At 38.2% G+C, this 17,470-nt stretch overlaps 1 protein-coding gene across 1 annotated transcript in view; it reads left to right on the top strand.

The window, feature by feature from the left end:
- GPALPP1 (GPALPP motifs containing 1) overlaps positions 1–9,801 on the top strand; it is a 34,705-nt gene extending 24,904 nt beyond the window's left edge. Inside the window, exons 8-9 of the mRNA XM_005601238.4 lie at positions 5,870–6,088; positions 6,784–9,801. Coding sequence (XP_005601295.1) covers positions 5,870–6,088 — 219 coding nt within the window. The 3' untranslated portion in view covers positions 6,784–9,801. The remainder of the gene's footprint in view (positions 1–5,869; positions 6,089–6,783) is intronic.
- Positions 9,802–17,470: the final 7,669 nt, after the last annotated feature.

The following is a 17,470-nucleotide window of genomic DNA, read 5'->3' as shown; positions in this document are numbered from 1 at the left end:
ATCAGTGTAAATCACTGAATCTGTCAGCCCCTGAAAGGTGTTCAGGAGAATTACCTTCTGTTCCAAAATTATGAAATTTCCATGAATACTAAAAATATAGTGAGCAAGATTTATTGGATGTCGGTAGGCCAGCACCACACAGAGAAGCATACGTGAAACATTTTTGGAAACTGACCAAAAACTCAACCCACATAGAACATTTATAAAAACTGACCAGCTCAAAAGTTGTCTTAACAAAATTGAAAGAATCTCTATCATTCAAACCATATTCTCTGACCACAGGAATTTAAGTTAAAATTCAGAATAACTTAAAGGCCCTATACAATTGGAAATTAGAAAAATGCAAAATTTAAACATTACGTCAAAGACATGATAACGAAAGTTAGAAAATACCTGGACTGAATGATAACAGAAATAGAACACATCAAAATCTGTGGCATGCAAAATAAAGTGGTACTGAAAAGTCAAAATTTATAGCCATAGTTAGTTATACTAGAAAAGAACGATAGCTGAAAATTAACAAGCTGGGCCTTTTTCTGTTACCAGAAATGAGCATTTCTTATAAAACTAAGCATACACCCACCCCATGACCCTACAGCTCCAGCCCTGGGTATTTACTTCAGACAAATGAAAACCCGTCCCCATAAAGACCTGAACGTGCTTCATTCATAATAGCCTCAAAAAACTTATACGGGAACGTTCCTAGAAGCTTTATTTATAAGCTAAATTCTGTAAACAGCCAGGTGTCCATCATAAGAGAAAGAGAAACCAAACGTGTATACAATGAAATACTGTTCAGCAATTAAAAGGAGCAAGTTACAAATAAATGTGACAACGTGGATGAATCTCAAAGTTATCGTGCAGAGTGAAAGAAGTCTTGCACAAGCAAGTACATACTATACGATTCTATTTATATGAATTTGATCTAAAATAAGCAAAATGAATCCACGGTAGGAAAACATCAGAATCATGGTTGTTGGAGTGGAGTGGGGATTGACTAGGAACCTAGGGGCATGCGGAGCTTTCTGGGGTGATGGAGATGCTCCAGATCTTGATAGGAGTTCGGATTGTGAAACTCAGTGAATGTACACTTACAATTTGTGCATTTCATTGTATGGAAATTTACCTTGAAAGAAAAACTTGTAAAGAAATATTAAACCCTAGTTAATGAAATGCATACTGAAATACTGAGGTGTACATGTAAATGATGTCTTCAGTTTACTTTAAAATGCATCAAAAAAGTTAGGATTCTACTCATGCTGAAATTTTGGTTACTTATGAGATTTACTTTTCAAAATATTAATAGAGTCTCAAGACTAAACCACTCAGTAACTCTTACTTTTGATTAATTGAACACTCTTGAAAATATTACCCTGAAGACAAAATAAAAACTAAGCAAGTAGAATCTTAGCATGGAATTTTCAAAAGCTGCTGAAAAACCACTCCATTCAAAATAATTGCTCTGGATTTTATAAACATTGCAAAACACACACATTTTTGTTAAGTGATTAAATTTGGTAAATCAGCAAATTGGTCATTTAGCAAATTGATCTCTGCATGAGTTGGCTTTCAGCTGTGAATTTAAGTGAACTGACTGCTTCCGGGTGTTTCTGTTGTTTTTTATAGTAGTAGTGCTGGTTTGGTCATGCGTGCCACAATATGTGGATACGCTCAACCACACAGGCAGAACACCTGAAATAAGTGACACAACAGTTCATTTCCTTTATCTTAACAAATCTGAGCACTTGAGTGGTTTGAATTAATTATAGTAATCCAGTGGTTTAATGTATTCGTCTGACTTTATTGATGTTTAATTTACTAAGATGGGGGGATCAGTAAATTGAAACTTGCCGTCTTTGTTTCTCCATTTCTATTTGCTTTTTGTTACCTTTTATACAGTTTTGCTCATCAATATAAATCATTTCTCCTGGTAGTGGCTCTAGGTAGAGTAGGGCCTCTACTGCTTCATTCTTTCTCACGTCTCCTCCACACTTTGTTCTGTTTTCTCCAGCTCTTTCTTATACCTTCAGGCCTTCCCCTTCCAACTCCTGAGAGCCTGTCTACCTTCATCATCATTATCTCATTAATGAGTTATTATTTTCTCATTAGCAGGGAAAGGGTGGACAAATGCGGAGAAATGGTGCTAGAAGATCAAGTTTTTATAGTATAGTGCGTTTTTTTTTCCTCCCCAAACTCCCAGTACATAGTTGTATATCCTAGTTGTAAGTCATTCTGGTTCTTCTGTGTGGGATGCCATCACAGCATGGCTTGATGAGTGGTGCATAGGTCCATGCCCAGGATCCAAACCGGTGAACCCCAGGCCACCGAAGTGGAACGCACCAAATTAACCACTCAGCCACAGAGCCGGCCCTATAGCATAGCTTTTTTACATTTATACATTTATGTATAATTATATTACATTATAGTTCCCCATCCTAAAATTCATCCTACTTCACTTCTCCTTTGTATTGCCATTCTCTCCTCTCTCTGTTAATACCAAACTACCAGAAAGAATGACCTGACAGTGGGGTCCACATCTGATAGCTCACCTGTATGATAACGGGGTGATTTTTAAGTGCACAGGTTTCTGAGACCCACAGTTGGCAACTTCGATTCACTGAGTCTGTGATGGGACTCAGGACTCTGTATTTCTTTTCAGCTAGTCAGGAATGGTCAAGTGTATTTGCTTGGTATCCCCTAAAACAAGCTTTTTACTTGACATCTGAAAATTTTCATTGTAAGTCTCAGTAGTTACCAAAGATGTAATTTATATATATTAGCATATTATATCACTCTATTAAATGTTTCAAATGACATCTAAATACCCTAGCAATTCAATATCTGTTATTATCCATTAAAAATATAAAGAAGCATTTCCTTAACAGTTGGAAATTTTATTTCATTCTTTTTTCTCCTTGAATTCATAATTTCATTTCTCTTCTGCCACAGAATTTTATCCTATTGGAATTCACTTTCACGCTTGAAAGTTTTTTCTGATTATATTTGATGTCATATTTCATTATAATAGAAATATGCACATAACTTGATTTTTTTTTATTTCCTGTGTCTAAGTCTTTAAATGCTTATGCTGTTTTTCCTTCAGGATTAAGTTGTAATTTCATTTGATCAAAACAATGTAAACATGTTGCAGGTTTTTATAAATAATTATTAAACATAAAAAGTAAAATGTAAACTTAATTTCATGTTTAATGACTTTTCTTCCAGTTAGTTCCTGGTCTTTGGATGAATGTTACTTACTTAGTGCTTGAATAAGACAGCTATCAACATCAAATGTATAATTTTGTTTGTTTTTCTTCTTTTTTTTGGTGAGGAAGATTGGCCTGAGCTAACATCTGTGCCAGTCTTCCTCTATTTTGTATGTGGGATGCCACCGCAGCATGGCTTGATGGGCTGTGTGTAGGTGCACGCCCAGAATCTGAACTGGCGAACCCCAGGACGCTGAAGCGGAGCATGCACACCTAACCACTTTGCCACTAGCCAGCCCTGTGTATTTGTTTTTTTAGTTAAGAGTTTTAGAGTTAAGAGTTAAGAAACCATGTTTACATAAAGTAGTGGATGAGAATGGAATGCAGTTTGTTACAGCAATGTCATTCAGTTCTTTAAATAATTTGAGTTATTTACTTAAACCTCATAGTGATCCATTCACAAAAATTATTATTAATGATCTCTCAACTGTCACCTATCTTTGATTTTCTTTTCACATTGGTCTCATTCATTTGTTCTCTTGTTCTGTCTTTCCAAATTTGTCTAATGGGAATAATAACATTTACTTTGCAGAGATATTGTGAGGATTACAGTATAGCAAAGGCTTAATAAATCTAACACGTGACATTTATTGAGTGACTCTTGTGTACCCTACACTGCACTATGTCCTTTGTCTTCTTTAGATCACTTAACTCCTCCCACATCCAAATATTTGGAAATCATTACTATTATTACTAGCATTTTACAGCTGAGAAATTGAGGCTTACGTTGCTTGCCTAAGGTCACCAGTGTTGAAAACAGCAGAACCCTCATTGCTATCCAGATCTTTCTGAATTCAGAACTTAAGCTCTTCACTATTTCTCCATATACTGTATATATTGATAGCCTGTTTTTTCTTAGCAATATCTGATTTTTTTTAACTCTGAAGAAGTAGAAAGTACTTGACTTGCAAATCAGTTTGTTTCTAAAAGACTTTACCAAGGTTTATGAAAGGACTAATTTATGGAGTAAGAGGGAGTGAGAAAGTGGAAATAGTGCTAATTTAAATAAATATTTACTAATACAGCATCTTTTGTACATTCTGCTCAAACCTTTAGCTCTAGATTGAGCTCATCCAATTTATAAGAAATAATTGGCACATAACCTAATTGACGAGGTCAGTTCTCACTGTCGAATCAGCCACGTCAGACTTACTGTCCCTCAGAAAGTCTGACTTCATTTTTCCATTCACATAGATGTGTTAATGATCACTCCACTGACACTTCTGGGTTGTAAAGCAGGTAGGTAGGAACCATGAGCTTGTCTCCTGGATGAGAGAAGATGCTGCCACTTTCCCCGTTTCTTACCGGTGCCTTGTGGTGTTGCTTGCACTGAGCTCTTTTCACATCTTTGCTCTCAGGTATCTTCTTTGGCAGGAGGCAGGGCCTAGAAGAGATGTGGTTGTTAAGCGAAAATTGCCCTTTCTTCCATACTTCCACTCTTCAGTATATCTGCATTCAGAACATTCCAACAAGAACCAAAGCACCCATTTCTAAAGGACGTTACACTTTTAAGAGAAATATGTTTACTGCACAACAGGACACAAAGTCCTTCCAGTTTACAGTTCCTCCGTTGGAGGCAGCTTCCTTCAGACCAGCGTTTCAGATTTCTTTGACGCCCTGGAGGCTCGCTCTGCTGGGCAATACTCTATAGTGAGATTCGGAAAGACTTCTCCTCTGTTAAGTGGGAAGGGGCCATAATGAAAAGGGAGACATCCTCACCAGGTGAATTATTGAGCAAACTCAGTTTTAAGAAGGGCTTCATGAAGAGGTTGGGAATTGTGAGTGAATAACGTTAGAATTATCCATGCATTCATACCCCATGGAATCTGCTCCGTGTAGCCCCCAGGGATACATATAGCCCACTTTGAAGGCCGCTGGTCTATACTGCCTGCATCTATTCCTGCGTCCACTCCCTGTTCTTCAGTCCACAGCCATTCTGTCTTTTACTTTAGTCAATACTGAAAGGTCTGCAATGAATCTCTGATGTATGAAACCAATTGCCTTTGATCAGACTTCATCCTACTAGATAGATTTGAAAATGTGAATACCTATTTCAGCTAAGAAGAATGAAAATGGGAGAGGTAAGAGAAAAAACAGAAGACTAAAAGGAGTGAAAATTGTCTTAGCATATAGAATATTTCAGCTTAACCTGCACAGGTCTTGAATGTTATCACCTCTGTGCCGTGATTTTTCTGATTTGCCCTTGTTTTTACTTCAGACCATCGCATCTGTGAAGCTTTAACCAGGCTCCCAAGCAAGAGTGTAATTGCTCTTCCCTTCTCACCTGTGTTCTTGGTTCAGACTCTAATCTTGACACATCATACGATGCTTCTCATTATGGTTATTTAAACATTTGTTTCCTCTCTGTCTTGCTCTTTTTTTATGGTGTGGCACGTAGTTAGTCGGTATCTTCATTGTGGTTGGATTGAATTTGCTCTGGTACATATTTTCTTCATAGATGCTGTCTTGCATTTGGAAAAACCTGCTGGGTTTTATAAATAGCCCTTCTTAATGTTGACCATTACTACTTACTTTGTTTCATGATCATATTCTGTCAATAATCTATACAAACTAAGATTTTTATTTCTGCTCTCTTTCTCCAGGAATCAAAAAGATCAGAATCTCTTATGGATATTCATCATAAAAAATTAAAGAATAAGGCTGCTGAAGATAAAAATAAGCCCCAAGAAAGAATACCATTTGACCGTGATAAGGATCTCAAAGTTAATCGGTTTGATGAAGCTCAGAAAAAAGCCCTGATAAAGAAATCTAGAGAACTGAACACCAGATTTTCACATGGCAAAGGCAATATGTTTTTATAAGTAAGTATATTTCAGTGAGATTTGTTTTCATACTGATAAATTTGAACTTTTCTAAATATGCTGTTATCTATAAATATTGTGTGCAAAAATCTATTTCTTTTTATAATAAAATAGATTATAAGCCTGCAATTCTTTTTTTATAAATAAACTGTGATTTTTGAAAATTTGGCCTGTAGGGTGAAAAATGTGGTTTACTGGTAAAGCAGCCTTGTCCTCATAATAACCTAACAGGGCCTTGCTGTTAAAAATGCTAAAATAAAAGTTTAGTTTATGAGAAATGGCAAAGGAAAGTGTGGTTTGGAGCTTGGGTAAATATGCATGCTTTATTCAAGAATGAAGAAAGGAGGTTTGCTAGCGGTCTTTGTATGTTAAACAATATCGCAATTAGAAAATGTTCACTGATTTGAAAGGTTCTCTATAAGCTCAGGTTCAAAACCATCACATCATTCATCCATAGCCCAATCTGACAAGGGTTCATAATGGTGATTAAAGAATTACATAAAAGCTGAAGTTGTTTCTTAAAATTTTTATGAGTTTTAATTATATGAAGCCTACATCAATATTAAATATTAAATGTGGCTTTAATATTAAATATTAGAATTAAATACACAATATTAAAATGTGGCTTTAAGAGAAAATACAGTTAAAGTTAGAAATATTTTCCAACTTACTGAATTTTCTTATTCTTACTTCAGGGGGATTTCCCTGTGCAGTGAAGAAAAGTTGAAGAATACTCTTTTATCTGTCTGTCCACCTTTATTCCTTTGTTTTGAGTTTCTTAAGATCAGCAATATCTTTAGTCTTAAGAACCATACAAACTTACCTTGTTCTGTGCGTCGTTTAAAGTCGTGTGGAAACATAAGATCTGTGTTCCTTATGTAGAGTAGAGTTTTATGTGTCTTTGGCTTCTGAGGAAGCCTGGGCTTTTCTTCAAATAATTATTTCAAAGATTCCCCCCCTACTCCCTGAAATTCTCTGGTGTCTCACAAGTACCCCGGGACCTCCTCGTCGGAGGTTCCTAAGCTACGCTGGAATACGTGTGTCAGGTCCTTAACGGGAAATCCACGACTTTGAAATCATTTGGGTCTTCCCTCTATACTGCAGCTGGTGACGACACGTTTACTTGAAACCAGAGGGTGTAGAGGTTTTGTCTGTTTTGTCATCAGTTTGCTTGTTTGGGCACTCAGGGCTTTTTATTTGTCGTTTGGGTTTTTTGGTTATTTAAGTGAGAAAGAGGGACCTCTGTGTTGTCTTGTGTGCTAAGGAAAAACTATTTTGATTTTTCCAACTTTAATGAGTATTTCTAGGGGAGGCCATCTGAGGGACAAGATACGCCATTAACCATTAGCAGTGTCAAGTCCAGACTCAGACTCTGTGATCTCAGCCAAAGCTTTCTAAGTCTTTAAGCTCTGCTTTGGGATGATCTTACTTCACCCATTTATAGTTAACAGATTTTAGCTAATTTATTGAGGACAGATCTTTTATATCAATCATGAATATAGCCTTTTTAAAAAGTCAGACTCATAATCCCTGAATACAAAAATGTAACTGGAAACTGTAGTCATAAGCACTCCAATGGGAGTATAATGAGTTTGTAATGCTTTCAGCACTGCCTCTTAAGATGTGACATGGGAAATGCTAAATAGTTAAAGCCTAAATTCAAATTCTGTAAGTTATATTTTCTTACAGATTAAGCCCAGTTGTTCTGCTAGGTGTGTGTCCTAATTTTGATGAAGCACGAGGTTTTAATGGAAAATAATTCTGAGTCCTAGTTGATTTAGGCTTTATGGAAGTTGAGTACACTGTCCAGTCCAATTATGGTACAAATTACCCTCCTTCTAATCATAGCAGTACAATAATACTTTCTGTAACATCAGTGCAAACAGTAGCCTACTCAAGGAGCGTCACTATTAACAAAATGAAGTATTCTCCTGAGCAAATTGAAAAAGCTTCTAGTCTAAGCAGAATTGGACAGAACTACCATTTGACTGAAGATGTCATTTTTAGTAGGTGATATTTTCTGAACACAAAACTTTGTACAAGAACCTCTATTGCTTTCATGTAATTTTCTTACAATTTTTTCCCCAATGGAAGGAAGAAGTATTTTCTAGTTCCTCATCCTTATGTGAATTCTCAACATATATTTTTGTGAAGTTTGGTATTTTTTAAGGTGAAAATGTCATCTCTGGATACTTATTTTTGCTTTGCTCTCATCTCAAGGGGATAGGGGTGTTTCTGTATTACGTGTTCACTCTTTCTTCCCTCCCCCTTGGAGTGTCCATGACCTTAGCAAAAGGGAGCAGAGCTTCTTCTGCCTGATCCTTGCCGTGAGATACCACCTCACTGGCCCCTCAGGTCTGAAGCTTTGTCCTGCCCCCCCCCAGGACAGTTTTAACGAAGTTTAAGCCCAGATCAGAGGGTTTTTTGCCCCTTGGAGAGACTAACCCCAACAACATTGATGATAAAGAGCAAAGGGGCTATTGGCACAGCGTGGCAAGGTGTTCTTCACTTCATCCCGTCCCATCTTCCAAAGCTGCAAATGGCCTCATTAAATCAAGTCTCCTGTCCATCTGGCAGAAAATTGAGATTGTGGACATTTTCTAATAAGAACTTTTTAATTTCCTATACCTCTTGGCCAAATTTTGTAGAACTGATACCTCTTTTGAAACTTAAAAGTGAAGAAAAAAGAGCAACACTAAATTCAAAAGTTTGCTTGAACTGTTGAAGGTGACATTTAAGTTCATTGTACTTAAAATTATATAATTTTGTCCAGCTCTCTAAATTGTCATCTCAGATAGATTTAGATGCTTCAAATAATAACCATGTTACTGGTAAATAAATGGCTTTAGCAAGTGGAATTGGGAGGGGAGACAAAAGGTGAGAGATGGTGGCTGCACCCATAAAAAGACTGTTTTATCAGATAAATTAAATCCTTTTTGTATTGGGCAAAACATTGTAAATTAAGCCCTGCTGTTAAAAAAAAAAAATAAGCCACAGTCTTCTAAGAGTTTTTAATCTCGTTGGGATGTAGCAACCACTTGACTTTTAATTTATCACAAACATTTAATGGTTCTTTGAATTAATTTCTTTTTTAGAAGTGAGGTTGAGCTTTCAATGGTACTGAGGCTTACATGCTCCAGATTAGATTAATGACTATTATATAAATTATTTGATCCCAAAACATTATGGCACTTTTTGTTTCTTTTATAGGGTGGATAATGTTAATATTATTACTCAGAAATCTATGATCATGGGAGATAATTTTTAGACTGTTTACAAGAGCCCTTATCACTTCTCTTTTCACTTTTTCCATGGTAATGATAGGTGTTGTTAGTAAAAAATTCTCTGTTGAGTTATAAACCTACAAGGAAGAATTACCACGGAGGGAAGTGGTTAGAGATAGGACCCATGCACATCAGCACCAGGTCTTCTGTCTCAGAATATTAATTTGTTTTATTTTGCCTTTTGATGCCATCTTGTGATTTAAGCCTGCAGTTATAAAGGTCATGTATTTCCTATTATAGGAGAGGTATATTTTTTTGCAGCTTGAAACATTAAATGTGATTGTATTATGTAGAAAATTAAAAAGCTATACACTGCCCCTTTCAATCTTTTCATTTTGAAATTTACAATTAAAAGACGTTTTTAGATGAGAAGAATTCCTGAAGTGTAATTTTTTTATGTATAAATAAAGTTTCATCTGTATCTGAGAAGTTGTGGTCTTTTGCTTTTGTTTTAATAGTATTCGCTTATCTGAAGCAGACAGTATTGTAAAGATGTATTCTGACCAACCAGATCATTGGGCTATTGTGAAAAACGATCCTTACTCCAACTCATTTGCCAGATTTTCATTATCCCAGTATAACTACAAATATTAACAATTTGTTTATAAGTGCAAGACAGTCAAATTGGAAATGCTTTTAAGAGCAGCATGGCACCAGAGGGGCTGGTGCTGGGTTATAACCAAGAATCCATTTCTCTGCATATCATAGGGTTATGTAACAGTTGGTGGGGTTTTTCTGGTTTGGTGATTATGAGCTCCTTTTTTTTTTGCTTTCTCTCTTTCCCAAATTCTTTCAGAAAGCTTGTATTCTCTTACAATTTCGAGGGGAAATTAACCTCTTTTTTTTTTTAAGTCCTGGTTTTTTATTATATGGGGTCAGAGTTAGAAACTGAACTACTAGGGAGACAGGACTGGGAAAGTGATCAAAGGAGATACTTTACGGTACAAAAGCTCAGCATTAAATGATAGAAATCTGGACATACAGGAGCAACAAAAGAAAGCCCTTGAGTTTTCAGATTACTTCCCTGTAATAAGTATTTCTTGAGGGAATAGTGTGTTTTCATTCATTGAGTGACATTTATTAAATGCCTGAGGGTGTGCTAGGTGCTAAGAACGCAGTGGTGAACCAGACACTTAGAGCCTTCCTCCTTGAGAGGAGATTCTGTGCTGGTCACTACAGGGTATTCACAGGTAAGTACACATTCCCTGCCTCAAGATGTTATATGGTAGTGGGAGAGCAGAAAAAGACCTCAGTAGAAAAGATCAAGTAAATGTACAACATGATGACTAGCTCACACTGCTATATGGTATATAGGAAAGTTGTCAGAGGCAAATCCTAAGAGTTCTCATCACAAGGAGAAATTTTTTTTCTCTTTTCCTCTTCCTTTTCGTTGTGTCTATATGAGAAGATGGATGTTAGCTGAACCTATTCTGGGAATCATTTCACAATATACGTGAATTACACCATCATGCTATATGCCTTAAACTTATACGGTGGTGTATGCCAATTCTTTCTCAATACAACTGGAAAAAAAGATCAAGTATTTGTAAATTGTGATAGGTGTTATAAAGAAAACAGGATAGTGAGAGACTGTAACAGGTCGTTGAGGATAGGAATCCTATTTAAGTAAGGTGATAAGGAAAGTCATTCTGAAAAGATGGCATTTCAGCTGAAACCTAAAAAATGAAAAAGAAGCTGGCAGTGTGAAAAATGACTGACCACTTGTGCCAAGGCTCTGAAGCATTGGTTCTATGGTGTTTGAAGAACCACGCCAGTGAGTGGTGTGTAGTGGCAAATGCTCAGGGTTGGTCCTTGCTACTGACACTAGGAAGCCCATATGAGGGCATTTAACCCAATCCAGAAGGTGGAAGGAGCCTCCTAGAGGAGAGTACTTCTCAGCCAAGTCAGAAATGTCTCGTAGGAGTTGGCCAGATGGGGCCTAATACCAAAGGTCTACCCTACTGGCCTTCCAGAATTTCCCAAACATGTGAATGCATGCCTTAGGTCCATGCTCTGAAAACCTGCATGTAACCCCAATAACAGTCGTCAGCTATCAGAATATTAGTACACTGAACTTCTGCCTATAGTTTATCACCAAAACTGCAGTAATTTAAGTAGAGCTTAAATTTTGGTTTTGGTGGGTGAGTTTTTTTGCCCGAATTTGTTATAAGTTATTGTTCACTTGCTTCTCTTAGGCCTAATTATTGCGGATTATATACATTTTTTTTAAGAGCTAAATAGCACCAGATGAATTCAACTGATACCCATTGATTATATCAATCAGTTGATTGATTGATATCAGTTAATCTTTAGAATTCCAGGACATAGCGGTAACTTTTCATTTAGGGGCTGGAGAATACAGTAGAATCTGTTTCTTAATTTGTAGTCTTTGAACCGCCTCCATCAGATCAACTGGGGAGCTTGTTTAAATGCACATTCCCAAACCCACCTCTATCGAATGGGAATCTGAGGTTAGAGTCAGGGTATCATTTTTAATAATTATACCCTGTCATTCTTTGTCAAGTCCAGTTTGAGAGTCACTGCACTTATTATAATATGTTCCTGTAAACAGTCCCTTTGCCCTTGTTTTATGTTCCACTTTCCTGTATTAAATTTTCTTAAATACATGATCATTTTATGTTGCAAAGCTACAATCACCAGTACCAATAATACTTGCATTATGAAGAGGGGATTATCATTTCTATCAAGTGAATTGATGCCTAAAACTTTTCATTCTTCAAACATTTTTACTGGCCAGCTGCTCCAGGGCTCAAGATTCTACTGTCAATGGAAGTTCAGTTCCATTGACATGGACTCTGCCTTCTCTTAGGCACCTTTTAAAATGGAAACGGTGGCTGGCCCTGTGGCCAAGTGGTTAAGTTCGCACACTCTGCTGCAGGTGACCCAGTGTTTCGTTGGTTCGAATCCTGGGTGTGGACATGGCACTGCTCATCAAACCACGCTGAAGCAGCATCCCACATGCCACAACTAGAAGGACCCACAATGAAGAATATACAACTATGTACCGGGGGGCTTTGGGGAGAAAAAGGAAAAAAATAAAAAAACAAAAAATAAAGTTCATGCAATTCATCATAGAACTTTAAAAAAAAAAATGGAAACGTCCCTGGGAGGAATGGTTAGCTTAGAAGATCTTTGTCCTTGGTGACTGGGGCCCCATGAGATCATGGAACACCTTGCAGGTGCAGAACATTGAAAGGGTGAGGGATGCTAAAGATGACCTCCAGGGGTGGTCTCTACCTTATGACTATTTCCCTTGGGAGAATTAACCAGTTAATGTTCCTGCAGTACTTTGAGGTCTTAGGTAACTGACCTTTGACAGCTAAGGTATTATTTTACTAAAGAACTTGAAAAGTAGTGTTTACTTTTAGATATCAGTTTCTCCGTTTGCTAATGAAAGATAATAAAATAATGTCAAAAAGCAAAAGTACATGATTGTTCGAAGACTGAAAAATTTCAAGGACCTATACTAGAATATTGAAAAACATTTCAAAGCTCATTTTCAAGTCTCTCTTATGATCACCTTTCCACTGTCCAGCCCTTCATAGAGCTTCCATTTGGTTTCCTTAGGATGGGGTAATGTTGGCCAAACAGGCCATGTGATGAGATATTTAGTCTGAAAGTTTTCTCTTCATACAGTCAGTCCTGAGATGAAAATAAACTTGCGCCTTTTATCACCAGGCACAAAAGAAGAAATGGAGTTGCCTATATATATAACTTATGATGATTTTTATCTTTTGGGGTAATGGCTGAAAGCAACACATTTTGCTCACTGAACAATACGTACTACTATAACAACTCATCCACACCACACATATAAAGACAGCAGTTTGTTAACCTAAGTTTGCTACTTATTACAATAGATACAGTCATAATTAGTTTGATATTGGCCAGAAAATAACTCCAGAATTTGTGGCCATTCTTCAGTCTTCATTTTAACTAGATAAGTTCTAGTCTTTTAAATTAGTCTTTCCCAACAGCCTTGTATACTGGTTAATAAAATTGTCATATTTGAAAACAGATTCTTAGAGTTAAAAATGTTTGCCAGTCAAACCAGTTTGTCAATAAAGGTAGATTAGAACTCTCTTATCAATTTATAACATGTTAGTTGACCCATTATACTGTGATGCTTCTAAGAAAATAACATGAAAAGATGGATTCAGGTTATTTCCTTTTATCTGCTGATCATAAAGAGCTTTTTAAAAATCATATTTATATTCTTTCCAGTAAGCACATATCAACCCCCAGAAGGACTGCATCTTTAGTTCAGCATTTACCAGAACTGAGTAATACCTAAGTTTAGAGGGATGAGGGAAAGTAGCTGAAGAAACATTGTGTGGACCAATTTAGTCAGCAAAAACCTCTAAATCAATGTTTTTCAAACTTTGGTGTTCATCAGAATCCCCTGGGGGCTTAATAAAAATACAGATGCCCTAGCCTTATTATCGAGATTTTGATTCTGTGTATAGATTTGAGGTGGGGCATCTATTTTCGGCAAGTTCCCCAGGTAATTCTGATGCACTCCAAAGTACAAGAAGCAAACTTGATTTGGTCCAAACATGGCATATTAAGATTTCCAGAATCAAAAAAAGTCAAATTGCTATCGTGCTGTGGCTGCTGAGCCTCTTGATTCAAAGGATAGAAGGCAAAACTCATTTCCCAGCCTCCCTTGCTGCTAGGGCACAGGGATGTGGCCGGGGCTCTGCCAGTCAGATGCACCGAGGTGGAATTGGGATTCCAAGGGGAGGAAAGTGAAGAAACAGACATTCCTAGAATCATCTTCTGGTAGGCATAGTGGTAGAGGTGGCCAGATCTTCAACAGCAGCAGAGGTGGCACTTCTGGTACCCAGTCCCAAGCATCGCTAGTGTGACCCACCATGTTGGAGACCAGTGATGTGCGGAGTGGTGGTGACACTGCCTTACTGGAGGAGCACTGCAGAGTGGTTGGACGTATCCCTGGTCACATAGCTTCTGGGCCTGCTTACACTGGCCAGGTACATTATTTCATTTGCTGCTGAGAGCCCTGATTACCATAAGGGAATTATACTGTGCTGGTTCAGAGCATAAACTTTGGAAATAGCAGCCTGGAATCAAATTCTGGCCCTGCCATTAAGTGTGTAAACTTGAGATCAAGTTCCTCAACCTAGCTCAGCTGTAATTTGTCTTAAAATGGAGGCAATAATACCTTACAGGGTGTTGTGATGGTTACAAGATGACACATTTAAGCAATTAGCTCAAAATCCAGCAATAAATGATGGTTGTCATTGCAGACCACTGGATAACAGGCCCGTTCAGACAACTTTTGTAGACAGACCCACTCACTTCTATGACCTCAGAAAAATTCCTATATTTATCAGGACTCTTGGCAGCAAGTGATAGAAACGTGGCTCAAACAGGCTTAAGCAAAAAAAGATAATTTATTCACTCATGTACTGAAAAGTCCAGAAAGTAGCCCTGGCTTTAGGTACAACTGGATCTGGAGGTCCAAATTACATCGTCAGGATTCTGTTCTCGTCCCCTCAGCCTGCTTTCCTTTGTGTGGACTTTGTTAGGTGGCCTTCCCAGCTGGTGACAAATGTAGATAGCAGCACCTCTAGAGTGACATCCTACCAGCTTAGCAACCCAATGAAAAGAAAGCTTCTCTTTCCCACTTGTTACAGCCAACGCCCAAGGACTGATGCTGATTGGCTCTGAGGACCAGCTTTGGCCACCTGTTCACCAGGAATCAATCATATGGTCAGGAGACACAACACCCAATAACCCAGGCCAGTTCACATCCCCACCTGTGGAGCCAAAGAGTGGGTTAAACCCTACCAAAACCACATGGACTGAGAACATGGGAGGGTAGTTCTCTTAAAGAAAATGAGTGCTGTGATTGGAAACAAGATAACACATGCTACAAAGGCAAAAATGTCTGATATTTGCTATAGCCCCCATCTCATTTTTTATTCCCACCCATTTTCTAATGAGAAGACCAGTATTTTGTTTATCAAAATGGGATATCACGCACCTACCTGTCAGTTCACCCCAGGTTTACCAATGTGTCTGGTAAATTTGTGAATCCCCTTTTCATGAAGTATTTTCCAGTCCAGTTCTCATGGTAAGAGTCTCTGTGCAGAGGGGTGTAGGCAGACAGCATGCACATGCTGACGTGCTTTCGAGATGACTTGGCCGGGGTGGGTTCTGCCCAATAAGACAGTACTGCTTGTCGCCTACTTATTTGCTTCAATCAAATCCTCTGACATGGAGAAGTACATTTATCACACAGTAGATGAGAAATGAGGCTGTCACCGTTTATTCACCCCACTCTGCTGCAATTTATAAATCACAATACAATTCAAGATGATTTATTTAGCTTTTCCATTTACGAACAAGACAAGAAAAAAGAAGACAGGGACATGAAACAAAATGAAGAATTGCCAGCTTCCACCCAATCAATAGCAAGGAAGCTTTCCTGACATTGCCAATTAATCATGTGTCTTGGACAGAAGGTGTCTAATCTCTGAGCCAGCCCTCAAGAGAGGTTATCCAAAGTCCGGGCCACACTAATCCCCTTGCATAACTAGGAGGAAGCAGGAAGGGAATGGGAGCACCCGGAGAGCTGGGTCTGCAGGAGTGCCAGAGGCAAGCGTAGTGAGCCAGACAGTGCTCCCAAAGACACGTCTACCCGGAACCTCAGAATGTGACCTTATTTGGAATAAGGGTCTTTGCAGATGTAATGAAATTAAAGATCTCCAGATGAGATCATCCTCGATTTAGGATGGGCCTTACATCCAATGACTGGTGTTCTTATCCAAGAAAGGAAAGGGAGATTTGAGACACAAAGACACACCAGGAAGAAGGCCATGAGAAGATGGAGGCAGCAATTGGAGTGGTGCCGCTATGAGCCAAGGAACTCTACAAGCCACCAGAAGCTGGAAGAGGCAAGGAAGCCTTCTCCCCTACGGCCTTCAGAGGCAGCGTGGCCCTGCTGACACCTTGAGTTCAGACTTCTGACCTCCAGAACCATGAGAGAGAAGTGCTCTTATTTTAAGCTACCAAGTTTGTGGTCGTTTTTTCAGCAGCCCTCGGAAACTAACATAAGAAGATAGGAGCCAAAGTTGCCTTCGCTTCTTCAGGCCCAAGATGGGGCCTGATGTTAGCAACTCTAGTTAACCATTCGTCATTGATTGAGGGCACTGGTGGGCCACTAGATTCGTCAGGTGCTCTGCAAGTGTCTAGCCTCGGTGCCATAATGGTTTTCTAAAGGAAACTGGAGGTGTTGTTACCAAAAGAAGGGAATATACACTGGGCAGGCAAAAATGTGGGGAAAAACCCAAATTCACTACAATCCATAAAAAGCCTGATGTGGACTAATTAGAAATGGATTTTTTAAAGTGTTGTCAAGTGGAGGTAGTTCTCTAATAAATAGTTGTTTAGAATTAGCAATCAAATCTATTGCCATAGTGCTGCTGGCCTCCTATATGTGGCCATCAGATAATTTGTAAATGTATCATTCTGAAGAGAATAAAAGGTGTTTTTTTCTTACAAAGGTAACTATTCCTAAATGAGCTCTGCCTGTACTGCCTTGCACGGAACTGAGTTTCCGTGTGGGCAGTAATGACATTAATTTAGGCATTAATAACACAAATTAGATTTATTAAGAGTATGAGTTTGAGTTCTTGGTTATAGTGCAGAAAGCGATTCAGAAGTCATTTAGACCAACTCAGGGTTGGTCTATAGCCAAAATGCCAGTAGAGTATTGGGTACTATAAGAGGTAAAAGAAATACAAGAAAAAAAAGTTGTGCTACATTTAGAAAAACCTGGGGTGTATTTACCTAGAGAACTGTTTCCTGTTCTAGTTTCTGTACCTCAAGAAAAGACATAATAGAGAAGAAGGAGATCCAGAGAAGAACAGCTAAATCCATTAACTGCTGTCTACAAATCCTTATCGAGCTCCCACAGTGTGCAAGACGCCGTTCTACGGAAACAAATATAAATAAGATGTGGTCCTCGACTTCACAGCCTGATGGGAGAGACAGATACACAGAAACAGCTATAATAACGCAGCGCAAGCACAGGACGGAGACGGTACAGGAC

The sequence above is a fragment of the Equus caballus genome, chromosome 17 (assembly GCF_041296265.1).
Source record: "Equus caballus isolate H_3958 breed thoroughbred chromosome 17, TB-T2T, whole genome shotgun sequence".
Lineage (NCBI taxonomy): Eukaryota > Metazoa > Chordata > Mammalia > Perissodactyla > Equidae > Equus > Equus caballus.
Note: the sequence above shows the minus strand (reverse complement) of the source record. Positions and strands in the feature narration are given on the sequence as shown.